This window comes from Pavona decussata, unplaced genomic scaffold, assembly GCF_977016875.1.
Source record: "Pavona decussata unplaced genomic scaffold, jaPavDecu1.1 SCAFFOLD_91, whole genome shotgun sequence".
In the NCBI taxonomy this organism is placed as follows: domain Eukaryota; kingdom Metazoa; phylum Cnidaria; class Anthozoa; order Scleractinia; family Agariciidae; genus Pavona; species Pavona decussata.
The window spans coordinates 902,097-928,131 of record NW_028145508.1 but is presented as its reverse complement, the minus strand read 5'-3'; the positions used below and the strand labels follow the sequence as shown (position 1 = coordinate 928,131).

At 41.3% G+C, this 26,035-nt stretch overlaps 2 protein-coding genes across 2 annotated transcripts; both read left to right on the top strand.

Annotated features, from left to right (window-relative positions):
* Window positions 1-1,238: 1,238 nt before the first annotated feature.
* On the top strand, window positions 1,239-8,255 carry LOC146474100 (growth/differentiation factor 11-like). The gene is made up of 2 exons (XM_085117375.1): window positions 1,239-1,653; window positions 5,701-8,255. Exons 1-2 carry the CDS (start codon window positions 1,347-1,349, stop codon window positions 6,465-6,467), a joined length of 1,074 nt encoding a protein of 357 aa, XP_084973501.1. The 5' UTR covers window positions 1,239-1,346; the 3' UTR covers window positions 6,468-8,255.
* Window positions 8,256-12,065: 3,810 nt separating this feature from the next.
* On the top strand, window positions 12,066-18,563 carry LOC146474099 (growth/differentiation factor 8-like). The gene is made up of 2 exons (XM_085117370.1): window positions 12,066-12,943; window positions 13,432-18,563. Exons 1-2 carry the CDS (start codon window positions 12,637-12,639, stop codon window positions 14,211-14,213), a joined length of 1,089 nt encoding a protein of 362 aa, XP_084973496.1. The 5' UTR covers window positions 12,066-12,636; the 3' UTR covers window positions 14,214-18,563.
* The last annotated feature ends 7,472 nt before the right edge of the window (window positions 18,564-26,035 follow it).

Sequence of the window (26,035 nt, the reverse complement as noted above, 5' to 3'; positions counted from 1 at the left end):
ACTGATAACAGCCGGTAATTAAGATTGTATCCTTTGTGAAAATTCACTCCGAAAAACGTGCCGCATTGAAATAAGAAATCAGATTGATGGCCTCCCTTATGTCAAGACAGATGTGGAGCTTTTGTCGATTCAGTTTGTGATAACTGCTATCTTGTTAATTGATTTTTCTCTTTGAGGTTGTTTTTTTTTTTCGTGCCTAGCTGAAGTCGGATTAATTAGTTATTTGTACTTGCAATTGAATTACCGGAATTTTAATTTACATGGCGAATGTTTAATGTTTAAGGGGCATCTTGACGAATCTTGAAACTTCACGCTGCACCATTGGGTCCGAGTTTTTTAGGCTCTATTGGCAGCAGAGGATTGGAATGAATAAATGGTAGTTCTAAATTAGTTTTGAGATTGCGCAGGAAATTCCGTGTGGCCAGATCCCTATTGAAAGTGCTGTGGTGCAGTTTATAATGCAGTACAGAAAGATTCCATCTTTCCATTCAAATGAAAGCGGCAGTATTGTTTATTTCGCTGTACAAGGTTGTTATACCTTTTGAGTCTTTATACGAATCCTAAAGTGTGACCATTCAATTGAAAGCTACTGAGGAGTACTTTCCGGTGGTGCTGTTTATTATGCTGTACAAGGTGGTTCTAACGCGAGGAGTCTGCGATGAATTTCTGTGGAGCCGACTGGTTCAAAATTAAAGCGATTGAACAGTCAATATTTCTGTGATACTTTTTTTTTTATGTAAACCTATCTTCCAGTCTAAGCGGAATGTTTTCAGTCTGAGAAAAAAAAAAAAAGAACTTGTGTGCCATAAAACGTCTGAAGAAAACCAAAGATCAAGACCTTGTCAAATACTTCGAAAACAAGTTAAGATAATCTGACGGCTGGCTCCCACAAAACCAGCCCTCCATTGTAGCGATCAATCTAATAAAAGCATTGCATGCGAATCCTCTTTGACAAACATCCAAGTGAACTCAACTCCACGAGAACGGGAAAACTATAATCATTGTAGGAAAAAATGGTTTAATTGAGCTCATTCTTGGTAAAAGAACATGAAAAGAAAATTAAGATTGTCCGTCTTGAGAAAACGTGTTTATGGTTGAATAAAATTGGAACATTCCAAGAAGGGATAGCAAAGTTTCTTTGATAATAGGTCAGATAGGATGCTAAAGAAGACCACAGGTGCTCTCTGAGAACAATGAGATTGCGTATAGTGTTTCGTCATTTTATACTCTTTATTGTTGTCTGGCATTTTACTAATAATTATCAGTGGCAGTTTTTTTCTATCTGACGAGCTCTGTTACCCCGCGTGCCATCCAAAATAGTCATTCGGTAACGAATCTCTGGTAAAATGAACCATTTGATGATTTTTGCCGTTTTCATGATCCTATCTCTGCAATTCACATCGCTTTCGTCTCAGTTTCACAAGCAAAACTCCTCCGATGATAGGCAGATCCTGGAGGAGTCGTTTAAGCAAAAACTTCTCAAGGAGTTTGGCCTTTCTTCAGCGCCTAATGTGAGCGCTTTGAAAGCCCCAGAGATTCCAGCAATTTACAAGTACCTGGTCGAGACAGAAAACCGCAAATTTCAAGAGCATGTTGACGAGGACGACGATTTCCACGCCAAAACCAAACAAATCTTCCTGTTTCCAGAAAAAGGTAAGCCAGTTCAGTTGTTTCGCCCGTCTGAAATTTGGTCTTCTGCAATGTTCTGCCAGGCTCGGAAATTTGTCGTATTTCCTGTATACTGCACCCGGCGAAGGTGGAGAATTGTGTTCGAGATCTGAATGAATGGATGCTTTAGATCGTCTTTTTGCAAATGAGGAGGTCTATCCCTCCTCTTTTGCAAAAAATTAACACGGGTGTTTACATGGACAACACACTGACTCTTGACAAACAAATAACCGCGATATGCAACTCAGTTTTTTCCTCGGGCTATACGTAAGACTTCAGAAGCTCAAAGGGTAGGTTTTAAATTCGGACGCAGCTAATATTCCGTGCATGCGTTCGTTACACCTTAGCTTCGGACTATTGCAATTCGTTGTTTCATAGTTTACCCAAGTATAAAACGTAGCGACTACAGCATGTTCTTAACTGCCGCGGCAGCCAGATTAGTTTCATTGAGCAAGTTAGATCACGTCACACCTATAGAGTCCTAACACACATTCAAGTCACGGATTAAACCAGATTACGAACACGAACACAACAGCAAAGAAATGCCATTACAGAGTCCCCCGTAGCGTTCTCCCCAGTTTCTTCCATAATAGTGTACAGGTATCCGCGCATACCCTACAACCCCTCTTCCCCTAAGAATTGAGTCCCTGACAACTAACGAGACATAACATATCAATTTTGAACACGGCTCTAGATAAAGTGTTCAGCAAAATAGTGCCTACATATAACTAATCCAGTTTTCAACGTTTTCAACTTGTAACAGGTCACAGAAAAATTTCAAAGTGTTCTATTTCCTTTCACTTAACAAAGTCGGTAGACCTCGTAGTCTTTTGACTCTTTTGAGTACTCTGGCGGACTGGCCTTCCTTGGTGTTCCTCCCAGTGTTGTTCGGTAGGGTTCTCGTCACTGACTTGTTCATCTCCAGTTGTGTCCTCTCTCATGTATTTCTTAACATCCAACATATCTCTCCGCAGATTGACTCCTCCAGGAGATGATATTATAACCTTCGTTCCCATGTTTCTTGCTAACTGTGTAAGGGACATCTCCAAAGGTAGTTGAGAGCTTGTTCCCTTTCCTTTGTTTCAACAGCACTAGATCATCAGATTCGAGCTCTCCTTTTCTCGTCAGCATAGTCAGTCCTGTTCTGTTTCATCTCAGCATCCTTGTCCCTTGCTTCAATGTCAGAATACCATGAGTTCCCCAGCTCAGGAATCTTTGAATTGATTTCCCTGGTGAACAGGAGTTTGGCTGGTGTAACTCCAGTACTGCTATGAAGTGTCCGCGTCCTGTTGGCTGTTAAGACTTTTCGCAGCTCGGTCCAAACATTCTTCTTTTCAGCTTTAGCAATCGTAAGGGCTTTAAGCAAGCTCTGTTTTGTCTTTCAACCTCCTCATTTGCCTGGGGCCAAAGTGGGGTTGAAGTGCGATGCTCTATAACATTTGCCTTCAGGAAATACTCAAATTCATTGGAAACAGACTGGGCACCATTGTCCGTTTTCAGTTACTGTGGCAGCCCATGAGTGCAAAACACTTTCTCCAAGCTTTCAATGACTTTAGTTTAGTGGACGTTGCAGATGCCAGAATGTCCACTTTGAAGTACCGGCTATAATAATCATCAACGACAAGTACATGTTCTCCTGACGGTAAGGGCCCCATCAAGTCTGCCGCTAGGTCAATCCAAGGTTGGCTTGGAAACTCTGTATGTCGCAGGGGTTCTGGTGGAGTAGGTAGTCCAACAAGTTGGCAGCCGTGGCAGGTCTTACACCGGTTTTTTACTTGTTTATCAATTCCAGCCCACCAGAACTGCGTACGAAACCTCTGATGGCCCTCAAGTGCAAATCTAACACCCTCCCACGCAGTCGTCTTGGAATAAGCAGCCTCGTTCCCTTAGGACTAACTTTCCTAGTGTAGAAAGTTCATTTCTGACAGCTTTATACTGTGGAGGGGCTTTATCCCTGACTCCTGTCAGCAGATATCCCATGAAAGTAAGTTGTGACATCCTGAATACACACTTTTCCAAGTTAAGGGTTAGCCCCTTTTCACGGATACACTCAACAGTTTTCCGCAACCTGCTATTATGTTCTTCAGCTGTACGACCATGAATAATTATATCATCATAGATGTTGTAGACACCCTCGCAGCCGGCCAGTGTTTGTTGGATGGTGTGTTGATAAAGTTCTGGGGCAGAGCTGATGCCAAACATCAAACGTTGATACCAGTATAACCCCTTGTGAGTAATGAACATAGTAATAGCTCTGGACTGTTGTCCAACTCACTCTGGTGGAAGCCCCATTTAAGGTATAGTTTGAGTACGTCATCCAGAGTGGGTAGGCTTTCCTCATATCTACGCAGCGTCGGATGTTCCCCGAGGGTTTGGGAACCACTACGACTGGACTCACCCATGGTGTAGTGCCTTCAATGGGCTTGATAATGTCACAATCCACAACTTCCTCAAGTTTGTGTTCAATTTTGTCTCTTAGCTCATAAGGTGGAGGTCTCAGCTTCTGTGCAACAGGTTTAACTGATTCATCAATTTAGAGTTTTGCTTAGAGGCCCTTAAGTTTTCCCACTCCATTGAAACACTCAGGAAAATCTCTAAGAAGGGTTTCTTCCCCTATGGTATTTATTTCAATTTTCAAAATGGCCAGCTTTTCTGAGGTCTCCCTGGTAAGTAGTGCCCTGGCCATGTCTTCCACATCCAACAACAAAACACACGGAGCAACGTTCCTTTTTGTAACAAAGTTCAGTTTCAAACTCACCAGCAGTAGTAAGTGGCTCATTGGAACCGGAGAAGTACAACCTCCCGTTTGACTTTCTAGAAAAACATTTGATTTTCTTCTTCTTGAGCATCTCCCATGTCTCTATGTCAATGACATTGCAAGTGGAACCACAAACAACTAGCACCCCTGCCAGTTAAACTCCTACAAGCTTGATGTCTACGGTTGGCAGGTCCCTTCCACTGGTTTGAAGGGTGAAGGCGAAATCATCATCTTCAGTGACTTGGCGTATGTTTCCTTTCCTCGTATCTCCTTTCGTTTTGCAAACTTTAGCGAAATGCCCCACTTTTTTTCATTTCATGCCGGTAGATTGTTTTGCCTTGCACTCTGGATCTCGAGCAAAGTGTCCTTCGAGTCCACATCGGTAGCAACGTCCTCCATTTTTACGCGAATCAAAAAATTCTCGATCCAAAGAATTGACGTTTCCACTCCGTAAATCACTTTCAATCCACCGTGCCTGACTTTCTGCAGCTTCCATGGACCTAGCAATATCTCTGGTCTTCTAAAGTGTACGTTTGCCGCTAACAGCAAGAAGTTTCTTACGAAGATGACGTGACCGGCACTTATCGCTTAACTGATCGCGGGTTTGTTCTTTCTTAGATGTTCCGAAGTCGCAATTCTCGGCAAGCTAAAATAATATGGTCACAAACTGAATCGCCTGTTTCTGATTCCTCCTATCTCGCTTGACGGAACTGATGTCTTTCAAATGGAACATTTACTTGGGGCAAAAATGTGCATTCAGTAACCTCATAGCTTTCGCGTACAGTGTTTCTCCCTCTGGTGCCGATCCAGTATCCCCCACGGCCAGCGTAACAAAAATATCCTGTACCTCCTGTCCAGCACAATGCAGAAGTAAGGCTTGTTTTTGTGCATCCTTTGTGAAACCCTTAGCCTCAAGAAAAAACTCAAAAGAACGTTTCCATCGCCTCCAACGTGGTCCCACGCTTGTCGGATTTCCTGTGAAGTCGAACGGGTTTGTCAGAAATTCGGAAATTACCGAAATTCCGAGGAATACCCCCTCGGGCACCATTGTCGGGATTTGCCAAGGTTGATTTCTTTTAATCCAACTAAGTCTGCACTGAAGACTATTGAATAACGTTTTGGTTATTTTAATTTTCTATCCGATGAACACCATAGATTTATAAACGATTGTTTGCGCATTTTCTAAAATGCTTTATAGTTGTCCTTAGTTGGATAATTTAAGCTTTCCGCCACGGGTGAGCTAATTTTGCTGATGACGAGTTCTCTCCTTTCAGTTACCTCTGTGACCGATTTAGCTGGGAAGAACTATGCTTTCAAAACGAACCCACGATATCTTAACCTTGACATCAAATCAGCGAGTTTGTGGCTTCACATCTCGGAGGATCCAGAATCCGCTGTGAAGGCTGGCGACGATCCACAAGTGTTGAATCTATACAAGGCCTTCACAGCACCTGGAAAAGAGGTCCGTTCCAGAGAGCTTTTCCACTCAGACCAGTTGAACAAGACAGGTTGGTACTCTGTAGAGGTGACCGTTCTGGTGAAAGAATGGTTCTCTGTGCGCACAAAGTCGTATCTTAGCTTGGATGTTGCGATCAAGGGTGCCGTATCCCTCGAGGTCGGTGATGTCGTTGGTGAAGCGGCCAAACAGTGGAGGCCCTTTCTCGTCGTGAACACAGAAGAGAAGAAACGGCTTCCCAGAAAACGACGAAATCCCAATGACGACGAGTGTGATCCTGAGCCCCCAAAGACTTGCTGCAGACACAGTTTCCCTCTAGAAATACGGGGCCTGGACTTCATTATCCTCCCCAGAAAGCTAACCCTGTACGCGTGCAAGGGGAGCTGTCAGTCACTTGCCCACCACGAACACGCGCACAGAGCTAACGTACTAAAAAAAACTGATCCGACCTTCATTGGAGGGAACCGCACTTGCTGTGTCCCAAATAAACTGGGTCCAATTACATTTATTTATTTAGATGAATCTCAATCGGTACGTGTGAAAAAGTTCAATCTTAAAGTGCTGTCGTGCAGTTGCTTCATATAATAGGTCGCTAATTCCTAAGCATGGCGGCCGCTGCACTTTCCTGGTATTTCGTAGCATGTACCAGGCTCTCGATTTTTATAGTAAAGCGGAAGCAGAAAAAGAAGGGGCGAGCAGAAGAAAAACGCGGGGGTTTTGGGCGAGGAAAGAGAGCTCTCCTTCCTCCCTTTTTCCGCCTTAGTCTTCCCGCGTTTTTCCTTTCGTTCGCCTTGGGTTACTTCGCTATATTAACCTAGAGCCTGGAACAAGCTAGGTATTTCGTCACTGAGTTGTAGATCTATTTCACATTATTAACAGTAGTATTGTGACGAACACAGGAACAAAAAATGATTTTTAGCTACAAAGAAGCTAAACCCGGCCAGAGACCAGAATCAGGGGCCTTTAGATAGATATTAGTGTTAGGGTATCGGGCTAGAGTGAATTTTAACCCAAACTTCTCCTTCGGTTCATACACATTGCTAAATTTAAATGTCTTCTGGAATACCAGTTTAAATACAATTTTGGAATGAAATTGTTCCATTTTTAAGCATGTGGGATGAAGTTCTTGAAAATTGTCAGTTTTGGAGCCGTGAACAATAATGCGAAAAATCCCGAGAAAAAATATCTTTTATCGAAATCGCAACAGATCGAAGACAACCAACAAAACGTTCGTGGCGTCAAACAATAACTTGAAAGCATATTTTGCCAATATTTCACCACGAAGCAGGGTCTATTTTACTGTCTTTATATTACTATAATAAGGTTAATTTCAAATAGTTTGCGACTGATTTAAAAACAAACGTACAACGTTTTTTTTCTCCTGTTTATTTCATATACCATAGGACGATTTACACGGTACGACTTTGTCGCATGCGACATGCTTACAACAGGCTTACGGCACGAATTGTTTCGTGTAAATCAACCTACAACTCTCTTACCACTGTCAAATTCTACGACAATCGTAGGTATAGGCAATGTTGAATGACGAGAGTTGTGTGCGATTTTTTTGCATGACGCGAGCAGCACGCGCTCTAGAAATCGCATGCGACAATCGTAAGCAAACGTTGTACTGTCTAAATCGGCCTAAGATGTTTTCATGGGACGATCCCAAGCTAGTAACTAGTTCACATCGATCCGATAGCACAGAAGATTCCTTAAAAGCTGGTTTGAAAATTAGAGTATATCTGCCAGCAAAGGGTATAGGAACATCGCGATGCCTCACATGATTGTTGGGTACACCAACAGATGTAGTTAAGTTCGAGTTACTAAAATTACAGGTTGAATTATTATCAATAGAGCGGTTTTCAATTGAGTGTCGTAAAACTAAAACCAAAGCAATTGCTCTCACAGCAGAGGCGAACAACGCAATGAACGAATCAGAATTCGCAGCAAATTCATGTAACCGGCGCCAAGCGTGGGAAAACGTGTATGAGCGGGGCACCATTGTTGTGTTTTTTTTTTTTTTTTTGTCTTGCTTCTCTTTGGTTGAAAACGTGGGGCGAGTTTTGCCAACCAATCAAAGAACGTAGTAAAACAAACCAATGTAAACGCGAATTACTCTTGAAACTCAATAGAAAACCGCTCTATTTAAAGTGTATATGACACAAAATCTGTTATTAGCTTATTAGGAAGAGCTTTCAAAATGATGAAGAATGGCATTTATTTTATTGCAATAGCATTCTTGGTTGCCGAGTTATTCAAGATTTAGGTTTATGCAAATTAGACAACTTGTGACGTCACAAGACTGACACAAAATGAATTTTTAATTTTTAAATTTTTAACGACCGTGATTAAACCTCGATTAACTATTAATCGTGGATTACCGTTAATCGGCTTTCGAAAACCCGGGCCCTGCTGAGCCTCGCGCTGCCAATGACCGACCTTTTGGGGGATATATATAGAGAGGAAAACGAGGAAAACAGTGAACCTAACACCCACTTAATCACGCTGAAACAGACAAAATATGGCACACAAACAATGGCAAGACATCAAGGAGATAAGCCCGGGGGAGGTACTCCCTATAACGGGCTATACGGGAAGGCTCCGCCCGTAAGGGGTACCTTTTTCACGCTTCAGGTATATGAAAGGGTAAGGATTTCACGAGTCCAAGTATATGAAAGGGTAGGGAAATCTGTCATTTAGGTATTGAAAAGGACCTTTCATTATTTCCCAATGGAAGGTATACGAAAGGGGTACCTTTTCTGCCAAAAATGGTATATAAAAGTGTAAGGGGTCGGACCTCGGGGCAGAGCCTCTCCGTATTAAAGTACCCTTCCCCCCCCTCCCCCCCTCGGGGAGATAAGGTGGGCCATTTTTGTTCAATTCATGTCCTTTATTTTTGACTCGAAAACACGTTCGTAAATTCCCACACAAACCCTTATAATTTACGCCATTGCGTAACACTCACCGTGACACTCAAATTACAAAGTGATGTTACAAAGGTTAAATGAGGGTCTTATAAACGCCCATAGAGCTCGGGCTAACTATGGAATCATTGGGTTAGGATTGTAGCGTCATGTTCACGCTTCGATTTCAGACTCGGAGTCAGAGCTCGGATCAACGATTTTAAAAGTCGTTTTCGTCCACCTTCTCGCTTGTTTCTGTTTTTTAGAGAATGGCTTTTCTTTTCCTTTTCTATCTGTATAAATTTTTCCCATGGTTCCGACCATTTTCGACCGTATTTGCTGTAACAACGAGTTTCCTACATTTGTCTGCAATCGAGCGCGAGTTAAATTCAATCCCATAATGCAAAATCCTATTTCTTCTTTATGGAGGCAGTCACTGAGTTTCCCTCAAGCTTTGCATTTGGGAATTGGAAGAGTACCAAAACAGCAAAAAATCATAGACGCGTTGCCATGGAAACGCCTATGTTTATTTTTACCGCGCGGCAATACATGAGCTCGTAGCGGCACAAAAATTACAAATTAGACCTTGAAACAACTGTCTAAAGGATCCTCAACGAGAAAGGTATACTAGTCGTATGGATAGCTCCAGGAAATAAAACATTCGCCTTTTTTGAGCAAATGTCATGTTTACCCCCGCCTTATCCGAATCCGAGTCGAACAGGCCTGTGAACAGACATTGCACTTAGCCAAGTTAGCTTTTTTTGGTTTCCCTAGTAATTTTTTCCTCGTAAGTCACAAACATCTTTTTTTCTCGTAGAATGTTCGTGCACAACATTTGTTTTTTACGAACCACAAAAAACGCCCCGCAGTGAACTCAAGAATCGCTTCATACAGCGCCGCTATTGACTCGATAATGGGTTTTGACCCTGTGAGAGAAGATTGGAAGATGACCAACTCTAGAACCTTTGGACTTAATGGCAAAATTACTGATAACAGCTGGTAATTAAGGTTCGATCCTTCGTGAAAATCCGTCCCGATTGATAATTACAGTTACAGCCGTCTGGAGACACAAAATAGAAAAAACGTGCCAGAAGTTTAATAGCAAAATCACAGACTACTGATAGATTGCGCGAAAACAATAGAATTACAGAAGAATCGCCTGTCGTCGCATTAAAATAAGAAGTGATTGATGGTCTTGTTTTCGATAAATTGCAGGCATTTAGCTGATCGAACTCGGATTAATTATTTGTTCTTCCAATAAAATTACCGGAACTTCAGTTTAACTGGCGGATGTTTATGGATTGAATAAATGGTAGTTAGTTTTGAGATGGCGCAGGAAATTCCGTGTGGCCAGGTCCCTATTGAAGACTACCGTGAGCCGTGTGGGGCCGTTCAGGTCATGCTGTACAGGCAGGTTCCTACTTTTGAGTCTATAGATAAAATCCTTAACTGTAACCAATCAAATGAAAGCTACTGAGTAGTACTTTCCTGAGGTGTTGTGCAAAGTGGTTCTAACGTTTAAGTCTACGATAAATTCCTGTAGAGCCGACCGTTCAAGATTAAAGCGATTGAGTAATATTCCTTTTTTTTTGGTTGTTGTTTTGTTAAATGTAAATCTATCTCTCACCCTACCAACGGAATGTTTTCAGTCTGGAAATGTCCCAAACCATTGTGCCATAAAATGTCTGGAGAAAACCAAAGATCAAGACCTTGTCAGATACTTCGAAAACAAGTTATGATAATCTGACGGCTGGCTCCTAGAAAGCGGATTAAATCAACCCTCGATTCGCGGCCAATCTAGGACGGTACATTTTATGTTCTTGGTGATAACACACAAAGTTTTTAACGCGAGTTAATCCTCTTTTAACTACTGTCCAACTCCCGTTATAACGAACACCCGCGAGATAAACAAAATGACCGTTTTGCGGAAGACGTGCTACTGAGCAGAGGGGTGCCGCGGCCGGGGCGCAGGGGGTACTCCTGAGGGTGTGTTTTTTCAGCAATTTTGGTGAAATATGGTACAGATTTTAACCATTCTGGTTTGAAAATTTAAAAATGGGTGTGGTGGATTCTAGTAACCAGGTCTGTGAAGTGTACCCAAAAAAACAAATATTTTGCTCTTACAAGGGTCAGGGTTTGGAGACCGGAGCCGCACACCCCCACCAAAAATTCCGAAGAGAACCCCCCTGCCGGGGGTATGATAAAAACACTCCCTTCCACCGAGCTCCAAGGAATTTTTAATTAGGCAATTAATAAAATCGAAGATTTACACAATACTGTATGCACACAGCGTTTCACCGGAACTAAATTAATACGATTTTGTAGATTATGCAAAGTTGATCTTCACCCAAGCAATTTGTCAGTTGCAGCGAGTAGCCACTGAGTGTTCAGTGCTTTCGTGCATGCAAAACAAGATTTTTGTAATGCATTTGTAATTAAGGTCATTAGCAAAATCTCCTTAACTTTATTTACCAATCCTGTATTGTAAACTTAAACCCCAAAAATTAATTAACGTGTTTTAATTCGTAATCCGGGAACGTCTCATTGATTTCGTCTCACTCGTTGAATCATTTCTGCAAATCACCTCGATGAATTATGATGAAATGTCGTCTAATTTTTTGTCATTCGGTGAGCACCTTTCAACATACCTCATACGACCCGGGAGAGATCTATTGTAAGCGTTATATATAGCTCTAATTGCTAAATATACCAAGATGAAACAAAGACTCAACTACGTTAGGCATTCAAGACACGTTTTAAAGTTCAATAAATCTTCACACCTTTCCCCCTATTCTTTTCACTTAGCAGCAGCTTAGCGCTTTTAGCACTTAATTATAGTGTGAGGGCAAAGTCAAGTCAACTTTATATTTCGAACAATCGAGCGTTTAACGCAACAGTTTGACCGGTTTCAACTGTGAAATAACATTAAGTGTGATTACATCATTGCACCAAATGTGTATCTAGTGAAGATAAAGTGCTGTGGTGTTAAAATTAGCCCTAGGATTTTCCAGATTTATTAGCCCATTTCAGCGTTGTTTAATCGAGTAATCGGATTAACTTCTAGAGCTCCAACAGAAACAACTCATCGTTCATGAACTTTTGGCATTTCACTTATTGGGCGTTAGACACGAAAAATGGGAATTTTGCCGATCAGAAAAAACGCAGTCACAATTGGTTAGGTGCCATTTGGATTCCTACACAGGCAATTACTCAAGTATAATTTTTATTCGTTGATAACCTCAGTTAATACCATCAATTATACCAAAAAAAGTAAACAAATAACACGAATACCAACAGGTCCTCAAATTCTAATGTATAGAGTTTCGATAACGGTGCTGGAGATTTCGCGATTCGCCAAAGGAGAACCGTAGCTTTCGACATAGTCTGTAGCACGGATTCCGCGTCAATTAGAAATGTGACCTCGAGACAGATAATCACTCAACTCCACGCGATCGAGAAACTATAATCATTGTAGGAAAAAGTGGCTTAATTGAGCTTTTTCCTGGTAAAAGAAAGTTAATGTTGCCCGTCTTGAGAACACGTGTTTATGTTTAAATAAATTTGGAACATTCCAAGAAGGCATCGCAAAGTTTCTTTGATAATGTGTCAGATAGGATGCTAAAGAAGACCATGGGTGCTCTTTGAGAACAATGAGATTGCGTATAGTGTTTCGTCATTTCATACTCTGTATTGTTTTCTGACATTTTACTTATAGTCATCAGTTACAGCTTTTTCCCCCAGGTTGCTAAATGGCAAACCACCTCAGCGAGTGACGAGCTCTGTGACACACTCATTCCCACCTCGCGTGCCATCCAAGATATTCAGTTCGGTAACGAATCTCTGGTAAAATGAACCATTTGATGATTTTTGCCGTTTTCATTATTCTATCTCTGCATTTCGAATCGCTTTCGTCTCAGTTTCACAAGCAAAACTCCTCTGACGACAAGCAGATCCTGGAGGAGTCGTTTAAGGCAAAACTCCTCAAGGAGCTTGGGCTTTCTTCAGCGCCTAATGTGAGCTCTTTGAAAGCCCCAGAGATTCCAGCAATTTACAAATATCTGGTCGAGGCAGAAAACCGCAAACTTCAAGAGCCTATTGAAGAGGACGACGATTTCCACGCCAAAACCAAACGAATCTTCCTGTTTCCGGAAAAAGGTAAGCCAGTTCATTATTTTTGTATAGTTGGCGAAGTGACCCTCTGAAAACTTAAACTGGCGTTTTTTTTTTTTCTTGACGGCAACGCCTAAATTCAGAGCAATTTTTGTAGAGGTAGTGAGAGTTAAAGATCCTGTTATTTCGCTGTGGCATGAACACTCACTACGGAGTATTGAAAATTTATGTCTTGCGCTGAAGTTCTTGAGTTCCCAGACACTATTGTCGGGATTTGTCGAGAATGATGTCTTTCAATCCAACTTAGTCTGCACTAAAGACTATTGAATATCGTTTGAGTTGTTTTTATTATCTAACCGATCAACACCGGAACAGGGAAATAAAGTTGCACTTAGATTTCTAAACGATTGGTTGCGCATTTTCCAAAATGCTCTATAATTGTCCTTTGTAACGAGATATGCATGTCAAGTGATGATTTAAGCTTTCCGCCACGGGTGAGCTAATTTTGCTGATGCCGAGTTCTCTCCTTTCAGTTACCTCTGTGACCGATTTAGCTGGGAAGAACTATGCTTTCCAAACGAACCCACGATATCTTAACCTTGACATCAAATCAGCGAGTTTGTGGTTTCACATTACGGAGGATCCAAAATCTGCTGTGAAGGCTGGCGACGATCCACAAGTGTTGAATCTGTACAAGGCCTTCAAAGCACCTGGAAAAAAGATCCGTTCCAGAGAGCTTTTCCACTCAGACCAGTTGAACAAGACAGGTTGGTACTCTGTAGAGGTGACCGTTCTGGTTAACGAATGGTTCTCTATGCACACAAAGTCGTATCTTAGCTTGGATGTTGCGATCAAGGGTGCCATATCCCTCGAGGTCGGTGATGTCGATGGTGAAGCGGCCAAACAGTGGAGGCCCTTTCTCGTCGTGAACACAGAAGAGAAGAAACAGCTTACCAGAAAACGACGACATGCCAATCTCCAGGTGAATGACGACGAGTGTGATCCTAAGCCCCCAAAGACTTGCTGCAGACACAGTTTTGTGATAGATTTTGTAAAACTTGGATGGGAATTCATTCTCTTCCCTACTAGCCTAAACGTGTTCGCGTGCAACGGGAGCTGCCAGTCACATGCCTTCCACTCACAAGTAGTAAGGGCCCAGGTAATCAGAAGAATGGATCAGAATTTGGAGATCCACACTTGCTGCAGACCAAAAAAGATGGCTCCAATTTCGTTGATTTATATGCTTGGAGATAAAACGGTGGTTGTGAAAACTATCCGAGATCTTCAAGTGCTCTCGTGCAGTTGCTTCATATAATAGGTCTCTAATTCCCAAGCATGGCGGCCGCTGCGCTCTTCGGGTATTTCGTTACTGAGTTGTAGATCTGTTTCACATTATTAACGGTAGTATTGTGGCGAACTCAGGAAAAATCATTTTAGCTAGGTATAAACTAAATCCAGCTAGCGACCAGAATCAACTGAGGGTACTCTTAAATATTCACTGGGCCAGTTTTAAAGTGACCCCAGTTGTGTTAGGGTATCAGGTTAACTAGAGTGAATTCAAACTTCTCCTTCGGTTCATACACATTACTTAATTTTGACGTCTTCCAAAATACCAGTTGAAATACAATTTTGGAATGAAATTGTTCACATTACCAGCATGTGCGCATGCAATGAAGGTCTTTAAAAATGGTTTGGAGCCGTTTTTGTGAGATTCAGTTGCAAAAGCGCATGAATTTGACAAGCACAACAAAATTATAATGTGAACAACCCCTGGGAGAAAATTCAAAATTGTAAGAGACAATCAACAAAACTTTCGTGGTGTCAAACAGTAACTTCAAAGCATACTTTGAAGTCATATTTTATCACGAAACAGGGACTTTTTACCGTCCATATATTAATACTATATAAAGTTTAAAGTATTTCTGCCATTGATTTAAAATCAAACGTACAACGTTCCTTTTTCTGTTTATTTTATTTGCCATATACCATAGTTTAAGGTATATTGGTATTCGCTTTTCTTATCAGTGTAATCTGGATCGCGCGAAATTACCATGTATACTGATTGCGCAGTTTTTGTTTATTATCGTCATGGCAATATTGATTTTCCTCACAAAAATCAATAGAAGGAAACTTCGATTCCAATTCCCAAACCAGCAACTGGTGCAAAGTTCACATTCATCCGATACCATAGGAGATTTATCAAAAGCTGGTTTAAAAAGTAAACTATATCTGGATAATGCCTTCTATGGTTGTTGGGCGCTTAGCTCCTACAGATGTAGTCAAGTTCGAGTTACTAAAAGTACAGGTTGAATTATTATCGTTAGAGAGGTTTTCATTAGAGTGTCGTAAAACCAAAACCAAAGTGATTTGTCTGGCCAATCACAACAGACGCAAACAGCGCAATAAACCAATCAGAATTTGCTACAAATACATGTAACCGGCGCCAAGGGCGGGAAAACGCGTGCGAGCAAAGGCACCATTGTTTTTGGTTTTGCTTCTCATATTATTATTATTATTATTATTATTATTATTATTGTTATTATTATTATTATTATTCAATTCACTTAGTAACGCGTGAATATGCCGCGATAGCAGTGCAGGGGGCGCTTATTTTCTTCAGTAAGAAAACTGTTTGTTGACGCACCCTCTCATCATGTTTAGCCCCTTACTAGGATTGTAAATCTCTTTATGGGATTTTTTGATGTGTGGTATCGTTGCATATTTTTAGTAGTTGTTCGTATTTTGACGAGCCTGCGTGTTAAGATACCAAAAAACTTATTACAAAAAAAAAAAAAAAAACGATTAATACAAATAAAAATTTCAGTCTAGTTTTTTCCGCAACAAGTTTAGAAGTTTCTTAGCATCTTAGCATAACCAAGCACTAGTCCATTTCATTTTTAAAAAGTGTTTTGGCGGATTTCCCAAGTTAAAAGGATGGGAAATGGAGCTCTTTTTTCTTCTTCTTCTTTTTTTTCTGAAAACGGGAACTTTAAAACGATCGATCTCCTAAGTGGAGTATTTTGAAAACAAACTGTGGTCTATCGTATTTTATCGTGCGGACTGGCTTGTGAAAGAGGAGGTTTTTAAAACGTTCACTTCGTTACAAGACTTCTGCAAGAATAACTGAGTAAGAAACTGATAAAAGTGCGTACTGATTCATCTGTTTGTAATTCAAAAAATGACGAATGGTTTAAAAGCAGTGCTGACAAAAGACTGTACTGATCAAAACGCACTAGTGTGGACATTTCCTTAATTCTTTGTGAAACCGATTGCCGTTTGATCATTAAGTGAAGTTTAGTGTGGTTCAGTTCAATTGGCAGGCTGACCCGTGCATATACTTTTGATTGATTGACAGACGAAGCCTTTCAGCTGATAGTGTGGGATTTGGGTTCACTTGACGAAATTCTCGATTAAAAAAGAGTTTTGATAAAAGGTAAAATTGTAGTAAAGCGCAAAGACACTAGACTACAGGACAGTTTTTTTACTCTTAAAATTCACAGCCGGACAGAGGACACAGACGAATTCCGGAAAGCAAAAACTCGAAGTGCCGAAGCCACTTGCCGAAAGTCAACCTCGTTCCCAAGGGGAAAACCCCGAGAACGAGGTTGGCCGAAAGTATGTAGTCTCGCTCGAAAAACTCGAAAGAACAGACCAAATAATACGGACTATTTTGCAGTTCTGCAAGAACATATACAAACTATTCGTTGAACTAATAAGAGGAGAATCTACTTTCGATAACACCGTGTGTAATATTATCAAGAAGTCCAAGCAAGCAGCCTTGTACAAGGCATCGACGGCCTCGCTCGTTGTCATGGATGTAAAAATAGAGAAATGAAAAAAGTCACTTCCCCAAATTTTCACTCAATTAGAGGTTGTCACAGAAACCTGGGAAAGTTTAATACTTGATTTACATTTTCCTTTGATACGACCACAATTGATGTGTATTCTTGTGCAGATTTCTAACAAAATGGAAACGTAAAACTGGTCGAGTTTGAGTTTTCGTAGCTCTCTTACTCATAGCTGTTATTTAGCGTTGCGTGATCAAACAACTCGGGGAGGACCTTTGCGTGACCAAATAGCAGTTGACGAAGAGCGTTGCGTGACTACCCGAAATAATAGCTGCGTAGGAGACTGGGGCAGGCATTATTACATAGTGATGTAAAGTGTAAGTTTTCACAGTTGTCAAGGGACGATAGTTTGCAACTGTGAGTTAATTTTTTCGATTTTTTTAAAGAATACTTTTTCCTTAATGTAATAAACTAAATAAGATACACATTCTTTTGATTTTACCTAAATGTACCTTCCTAGTGGTTACGGCCAATTAAAAGGCTCTCAGAAACAGGAAGCACTTTCAATCGTTTGAAGTAAAACCATTGGAACGTTAAAGAAAATAAACATAAGCTAAAAGCTCGGCTTCAAGTTAGGTTTTCAATGCCTCCTCACTCTCTGGGTGATCTGGAGAGAGCAGTCGAAAATACTTTGAAACACTTGCTTGGAAAAACGGTGCACAGTCAATGGAAGAGTCAAATGCGACTTCAATAGTACATTAACCTTTTCACTCCCAGGAGTGATCAATTTGTAATTTCTCCTCACATTATTGATACATTGTCAACCAGACAGGTGATGAGAATAAAGAAAATCATCAACTAGGTGATATTGTTTGATGTGACACCAAATTCCGTAAACTAACTTTAAAAAGGTATATATGGCAGTCAGTTAGGAGAATTAACATTCAGATCATGGGAGTGAAAGGGTTAAGAAAGCCGTATTGAACAAGTTTTACTTAAAGTAATATGCAGTTTACTTAGCTTTGAGCTAATGTAGTTTATCATCCGAGACTCTGCATGTAATGATTCTGATTTTTTTATTTTCGACAAATGAATGTCACTGAGCAGTGCTCTTGGTATGTCTGGAGCGTTTGGGTGGAGTATTTTTGAGTCTGTATAAAATCCATAGATGTGACCAATCAATTGAAAGTAATACTTTCCTGTGGATGAAATCCTAAAGTGTGAACCTTCAAACCAGGAAGCTACTGAGCAGTACTTTTCTGTGATGCTTATAGTTATGCTGTACAAGGTGGCTTTAACTTTTGAGTCTGTGGATGAAATTCTAAAGTGTGACCATTCAAATGAAACCTACTGAGCAGTACTTTCCTATGGTACTCTTTTAAAGAGTAACATATGCTGTACAAGGTGGCGCTAACGTTTGATTCCGTGGATGAAAAGCTAGAGTATAAGCATCCAAATGAAAGTCACTGACCAGTACTTTCCACCTGCCGTAATGTTTATTATGTTTTACAATGTGGTTTTAGATTTTAAGTCTACTGATAAAATACTTTGACTGGCCATTAATTTGCCGCGGCCGACTGTTCCATATGTGCCTTCCGAAGGCACAGAGAGTTCGGGTTTACCTCGCTGTAAAAACCTCAAGATATAAGTTTCCTTTGTTTTCGTGTTATTTTACTATACTACATTCAATTATTTTAACTGTAAAGCATTTTCATTATACGTCAAACGTAAAGTTTTCAGGTTTTTATACCGAGGTCGAGCCCAGAGTTCACGAAGTCGATATATTTCTTATAAGTCATTGACAGAGATTATAATAAGCTGATGTGTATTTGGAATAGAAAGAATAAATTTATCAGTGTCTCGGTGCGGCAAAGCCATCAGACTGGTGTGACTCGTTTATGATTTGTGCATGACTACCCAATGCCCTCTTAAGCTCTTGGGTGTGAGAGGCGTTTCTCGTATCCTACGCGCGACCACTCGCGATTTTAAGGAAACCCCACGCGGCATTTTGGATACCTTTAAATCGAACTGTTTCGTTATATAAAACAAATGCATTGCAGCTGGAGTATAATCGAGACATTCTATCGATCGAAGTTTAGAACCGAGCAAGAAGGGACCCGACCAAGAAGGCTGTAATCTGAACGCGGCTGAAGGCTAGACAGCAAGGTTTTGCCTGTTTTTGCCTTTCCTGACCGCGCGGAAATTTGGACGTGGGCGAAAGAAACGAAGTCCTCTACCCCGGTTTTGTTTTTCTTTTTTTTTTTTTTTTTTTTTTGCTTTCGACCAATTTTCGGACACAGTGAAACAGCGTAACCCCATCCAAAGCTCACAAAACCCTACGAAAACGCTTGCTACACAGGGTACCCAAGGTCCAGTAGCGCTGTCACATAGATCGCAGGAAAATCAGCCTCGTTACCAGGCCTTAAGGCGGGGGTACACCTAAAAGCCGTTTTCATGCCGCCTACTATCGGTTTAATGGAAATATCTCGTTCGCGTTTCAAGCAATACAAAAACCCTATGCTCAAAACGGAAATCAATGCTTTGGGGTGTTTTGTAAATTTTTTGGTGATTTTTAGGTATATTTGGGAGGCCGGATGGTTTTTCTCAAAAGAGTAGTAAAATTTGGAGAAATAAGAAATAGTTAAGATTTGATGTAGTTTAAAAATTAGAATTTGAAGTTAAAAATTGATATATGGACACCCAAACAGTCCCCTACCATCCTGGTGTGCTCTTGGGTTGGGGGCAACTGTCTGTTGGTGTTCCAAAAATAATTTTCTTTCTTTTATCCCTTCTTTAAACCTCTTAAAATTCCATTATAATTCTCGTGTACCCCCACCTTAACGTGCTGATCGAGAAAATGAAGCTGGCGAGAAGGGATCTTTTATGACGGTGCGTCCTGATGTAGTTTACGAGCAGGCGGGACAAGGAGATCTTAGTAAAGACTATTTGACTCCAAAAAGACAATTTGGGGGTTACTCGCATAATTCATAGAAAATTTAAGCAATGATAACTCTAAAACGCTTCAAAATATATAACAATGTGTGGCATTTTTCTCCTAAATGAGGCTTTATTGTCCTTGAAAAATGCGTCGTTACCCCCAATTTTCTTTTATATTCCATTCGCCCTTGCTAAGATCTTCTCTTCCCAATAAGCCATTAGCTGGGAAAAATACCTTTGAATTAATAGGCAGCGTCCCAGCAAGAAGCACTAGTTTCTCGGAACAACCCAAGATGCGCAAAACGTATGCGCAGTAGCAAACAGAGGCATCATAGGTGACGTCATATTTGACGGTGCGCCATGGACGACCGGGAAGGCCGCAGGATCCGGAAAATGTCCCCGGTGGAAGTGTTTGGCGCCCAATCCAATGCGATGTCCATCGTGTTCCCCAAGATTACGACACAATGCTCGGTTCAGTCGATAAGCGCCTTGAGGCTGTCGTGTCTTGATAATTTTTCCCCGGAAGATACCGTTTCTACGTGTAATTTTTATTGAGGAAACTGCATTATGAGAAAAACATTTTTCGTGTTACCATAAATAGAGCTGTAGTTCGTATGGGCTCCAACTGAAAACCGCTGGCCCAGGGTTTGCGTCTCCACACACAGCGCTGCGCTTGTGTCTCAATTCATTATAGAGAAATGCCGAAAACGTCTTCTATTTCTTAAGAGGGGATTCAACCTAAACGCCATTTTTCCGCCACTTGACATGGCTTTAATGGAAATATCTCGTTCACGTTTCAAGCAATCCAAAAACTCTACGCTCATCCCGTGAACCTATGTTGTGGGGTGTTTTGTGAATTTTGGGTATATTTAGGAGGAGATAGTTTTTCTAGAAGGATTGGTAAAATTAAGAGAAATAAGAAATATTGATGATTTAATGAAGTTTTAAAATTAGAATTTGTAGTTAATAATTAGTAGACGGACACCAAGTTAGTCCGACTAACAACCTGGGGTGCTCTTGCGTGGCTATCAACTGTCTGTTAGTGTTCCAAAAATCATTTTCTTTTCTCTATCCCTTCTTAAAACCTCTTTAAATTTCATTCAAATTTAGGTGTGTAATCCCTCCTTAAATGTAGCACCGCTTTAGTATTGTGGGTTGGTATACATGGAGCAACATCGCGCGATTGACTTATCCCATACAAAGAGCGGTTTTCAATTGAATGTCGAAAGTAATTTCGCGTTCGCTTTGGTTTTGCTTTACTACGCTCTGTGATTGGTTAGCAAAACTCGCGCCATTTTCTCAGCCAATTAGGAACGAAACCAAATCCAATCGTGACTTACTCGCACTCGTTTTCCCGCGCTTAGACATAGGCCATTTGCAACAATTAGTGACATGATCGATAATTTGTAAACTTGGAGCTAAAGATGTATGAATTCCAGAAATGGATAGATCATGTTTCACTTAGCCAGAAGGTCAATTTTCAGACGAATACCACTAGAGATCAAGAAGTTAAGACCATTTGTAAACTCGAGAATTCACTACTTTCGTATACAAGCGAGAAGTGTTTGCCCTCCAGTGAAATTTTTATAATTAAGCGCTACAAAAAGAAGTCCGATTGTTAATCTTATTAGAGGTAGAATATGCGAGGATTAATTAACAAGGTCGGACATTTTCGGAATTGCAAAGTGCAAGGGAAGAATTTTACGGCGGTTTGAAAACTTGGAAAAATATAAGGATTTATATGAAAGAACATTGGAGCGTGACTGGATGGCAAAGTGTCTTCCTCCCATACAAATCCTCCTAACTTCTGGCGTCCGTCTGGAGCCCATTACCATTAATTACCCATTAACGGGCTCCTGCGTCCGTAACTACTTCTACTTGAACGATATGAGTCTGAGAATCTGCATGGAAACATATTTTAAGACGCCATTTCTGGGAAAATTATTTGTTAAAACTGGCTAAATCGTTGTGATTGCGGAAAGGAGGTCACGTGACGTGACTGGCCTATTACTATGACAAATCACAACGGGCGTAAACGCAGCAATGAGCCAATCAGAACTCGAAGCAAACATGTGTAACCGGCGCTAAGCGTGGAAAAACGAGTGGTCGCAGTCCCCTATATAAAAGGAAATAGGAGGCATATGCGTGCGCAGGCTAATGAAAACCGCTTTAGACCCTCATTCGGAGGGTGGTCTTTCATAGTGATCCTTGCAAAATGGCGTGGCATGATACTGATCTGAGGGCAGTAAACAGTGGAGTCAACAGTCACGTATGCAGGACATGTGTGGAGAGACGTCCGCTGTTACTGAGCGAAATAACTAGATATTTAGAAGCGGAGGCAATATTGTCTGCCAGAGATTATCACGCAGATTCGCTCCAAGAGAATGACGTTTTATTTTTAGTTTTTGTGCACGGGGGATCGAGGAGAAAGCGAAATCCTTTCGAGAGAGAAAAAAACGCCTGCATAAGTGAGCAATTGTAAATTAAAGTGTAAATTAACTATTAATTTAAAAAGGAAGGAAGAAAACTCTTGTGATAACCACTCTACGGCTGTTGCGTGTTAATCTAATTTATCTCGGGTGCTACCCGGCGGTAGCACATGGTGACACATTTCCGGAAGCGTATATGTTTTGTCTTGTCAAGAGATAACTGCAGGAGAAAGACAGTCGGCTTTGATCCCAGTGAGGAACGCCACCTTTTTACCAAGGAAAATAATAAAATGCCTGCAATATGCAAGGTGGAAGCTTCTAAATTCTAGGTCAAGAAGGAAACGTTTTTCATTCAAGGCTCGAGGGTTCGCAACTTGCACGAAATGCTTGATCTGCCATTAAAGCAAGGTCGTAACAAGGTATGTTTTTTACTCGGGCCGTAAGGTGGGCCGAGTTAAGATTTCGGTAGCATTATCAAATTCTTTTTTCTTTTGGGGGTCGCGATGGGCCGAGAGATAAGACTTCGGGCCACGAGTTATTGTTCTCGGTCTCGTTTTTTGTACTCGAGTGGCACGAGTTAAGTTTTCGGTGGCGTTATCAAATTCTTCGCGTTCTTTCTACTCGGGCCGTGAGGCGTCGAGTTAAGTAATCGTGGAAGGGGAGGGCAGGGTCCCGAACTCCCTCAGTTTTTCGCTTCCTAAGCTCCCCCTCCCTTTCCCCGATGTATTCTGCGAGTCACTATTCTTTCGAATCAAAACATTTGGCGTCGGTTGTGAAGCGTTCGTGAACATTTCCCTTAGCGCAGAGAGGGTTCTGGAGTCGTTAAAATAAAAAGGTGAAGGCAATGATAGCATGTCGAGTGGCGAAAAAAGCTAAAACGTAAGGATTAAAGCCCGTGGATATAGCATAAGAGAAGAGGAGGTAGCTTGAACATGGTGCATTCCGTTTCGTCTGATTAGCGAGGGTGACAGTTGTGCAAGAAATCATGAACCTTTGGAAGGTTTGTCGCACGAGCAGCACGCGCATGAATTTAACTCTGCATGATGTAGATGGTGGCTATCGAAAACGCGAATGGGAAATCGAAACAGAAAAGTGTAGTGACGTTTTGCAGCTTTCTTTAGGAACCTCGCAAGACGCTGCAGAATGCTCAGAAAATTCAAAGAATTCCAAAGATTCGAATGCAGACCTCACCGAAAGCAACGCGAATGTTTTACAGAAGAAGAATGGTCATGTCGCCATGAACGATCGATCGCAAGTGCACGCTGAGGAAGAGGGGAAAAGAGAGACAGTTTTTTACTAGCTTTGATTTGGGCGACCACAATAAGACTTAATTTTCCAATTTGACTTTATAGAGATGTAATCGGTGACGCGATCGCTATCGTGTCGCAGGACTGATTCTCGTGTTTGATTCCTCCGCCGGAAAAATCCTGACCCTTCATGGGTTATCGCGCGGAGCATTTTTATTAGGAAACGCGAAAGAGGGCACGTGTAGAAAAGTTGGCGGGCCAAGGAATACATCACGCACGACAAATCATGCGAACGTACTTGCAATTTTGTCATCAGTTTTTAAATTTGTTCAAGAAGGAAACCGTTTTGTCTACAAACTTCTTCAATTTGTGCCCTAGCCTGCTCACTGAGCTTTGTTTGGCTAAATCATGTTTCATATCGTTGATACATCTGAGTAAAAGAATTTGAGCTTACATGGATAAGTTGATATTAGAGTGTTTATGTCAGTGTATACTAAAAAGGAGAATTAGAAATTGTCAATTGTACAGAAATTTTTATCCATCGTCGACAAATGCTTCCCCAAGAACCACCTAATAAACAAGGTCTTAAACAGACAGACACTACAACTCAGCTACTCATGCATGCCAAACATGAAAACCATCGTCGCATCACATAAAAAAACAGATACTCTCAAATGTAGCGACAACCCCAAACCAAAATCATGACCCGAGCTGCAACTGCAGGAAGAAAGCAGAATGCCCACTTGATGGTAAATGCCTCCAAGCGAACGACGGTAACAACAACTGAATCGTACGTGGGATTGGCACAACACATTCTTCCGAAACGCCAACAGACGCAATGCAACGGAACTATCTGAACAATATATGGACCCTGACGGACGCAAACAAAACATTTCTAATTAAATGGAAAGTACTCAAAAAGTTCAAACCCGATAATAACATTAACAAGAAATGTAACCTATGTCTTCACGAAAAGTTTATTTCCGTAGATCTTAGTAGCCTGAACAAACATTAACTTTTCTTCGCCTTAGAACCATTTCTTTACCAACAATCTCGGCACCCCTCCAATCGATGTATTCTGACTACACTATCGACGAGCCATTCAATGTGAAATAGTTTATTGAGGAAGGGTCAGTCATTTAAGAACATCACCGTGATGTTTACAGTACGGCTCTTTACACTTTGGCAACAGCGGCCCTGCGAGTACGTGAAAATCGCGTAGCTACAAAGAACTGAATTGACCAAGGACCACGCCGTAGCTCTAGCGATCTGCTGCTTACTATATAAATCACATACAACCCGCAATTTCTTGATTCGCTCTGATTAAGGGCTAACCCTCTCTGAAGCTCGATGACTGGAACATTTGCCCGAACAGCGGCTGCTCGGGTCTTAAAAACCGCTGAATGGCTAGAAAAATCGATGTAACTGCACCTGCGTGTAAAGGAACCGCTGACTCATTCTCTCCCTTTTGCGCATGACATGTTGGCCGATGCCTCTGAGTTGTTGCGGAACCAAAAATAATGACCACCGACAACAATGGACTCTCTCCTAAGCAAACAAAGTGCAAGAACTGTCCCTGTCACTAAGCATGTGCTTGTTATCGAAATATTTACACCACCGGCTTGGTTAAAGGGAGGTTTGACACGAACTAATGGTGGAACTGGCCACGCATGCTCAGTGGTTTTTTTTAGACCAGTCCGAATGAAGAGGAATACTGGACCCGAGAGAGCGGCGGAAGCCTAATCAGGGGAGTGATGGGGGCGGGGGGATGGGTGGGGTGGCCGGATGTCGTACTCTAATACTGAAAAAAGCTCGCCGTACTTTTTAGGGGTAAAAATTCGTAGCTTGGGGTATTTAGATATAAAAAGAGCGCATTAGAATTATTTTGCATGGTGCTTGGCTGGGTCATTCGATGGGAAAATGAGTCTGCTTGTTACGTTGGAGTTCGTAACTAAAAGAAAGAAAACTTCGTTTCAAAATTTCTGACGAGAAGACCCGTCACTTTAACGTCCCTGGCTTTAGATTGTTTCTACAAGTACCTACAAGTCACCATATGTACAGAACAAGTCTTGCATTCCGCCCCACAGAAACTGCTATTTTTAGTATACCCTCTAGTTTTGGTCAGTCTAGTTAGATAACTAACATTTTGGGGGTTCGAAATTGGTTTTAGTTCCTTTGTGTATTACCCAGTCTTTTTGTACAAATTTAGCGAGGACTGCACAGCAAGGAATGGAGCAAAATTGAAGCGAACGAGCGTAGGAAGACCCGCCTCTTCCCCAATCTTTTCTTCTTTGTTTGTTTTTTTTTTTCTCGTTTTGACCGTTTTCGGTCTCGTCGAGCTCGCAGCCCTTGTTCTCTGCTACCAGCCTATGACATTCTCTGCTCGCGGGCACACTTTCAACTCGGCACTTCGAAAGTGCCAGTTTTTTTAGTCTGTTTTATCACATCGGATTAACTCCGATCATAGTTGTCCACAAATATGATGTACCCGCGCCGTTTTGCAGAATTATGCCAAGAAAAATGTTGGCGCAAATCAATGCTGGAAGCAACTTCCATGTTAAAAATAGAAATCTGTCGTGACCTCCTCATCATCAACTGCCACACAATAAAGGTTATCCTTTTTTTTGTGTATCAACTGTCAGAACTGTCATGTTCGCTGAAAACATATCTTTGTAAGCGTACCCTTGACCTACACTTGGCTTGCCTTTAAAATTCATGAATCCTTCAAGCTTGTTC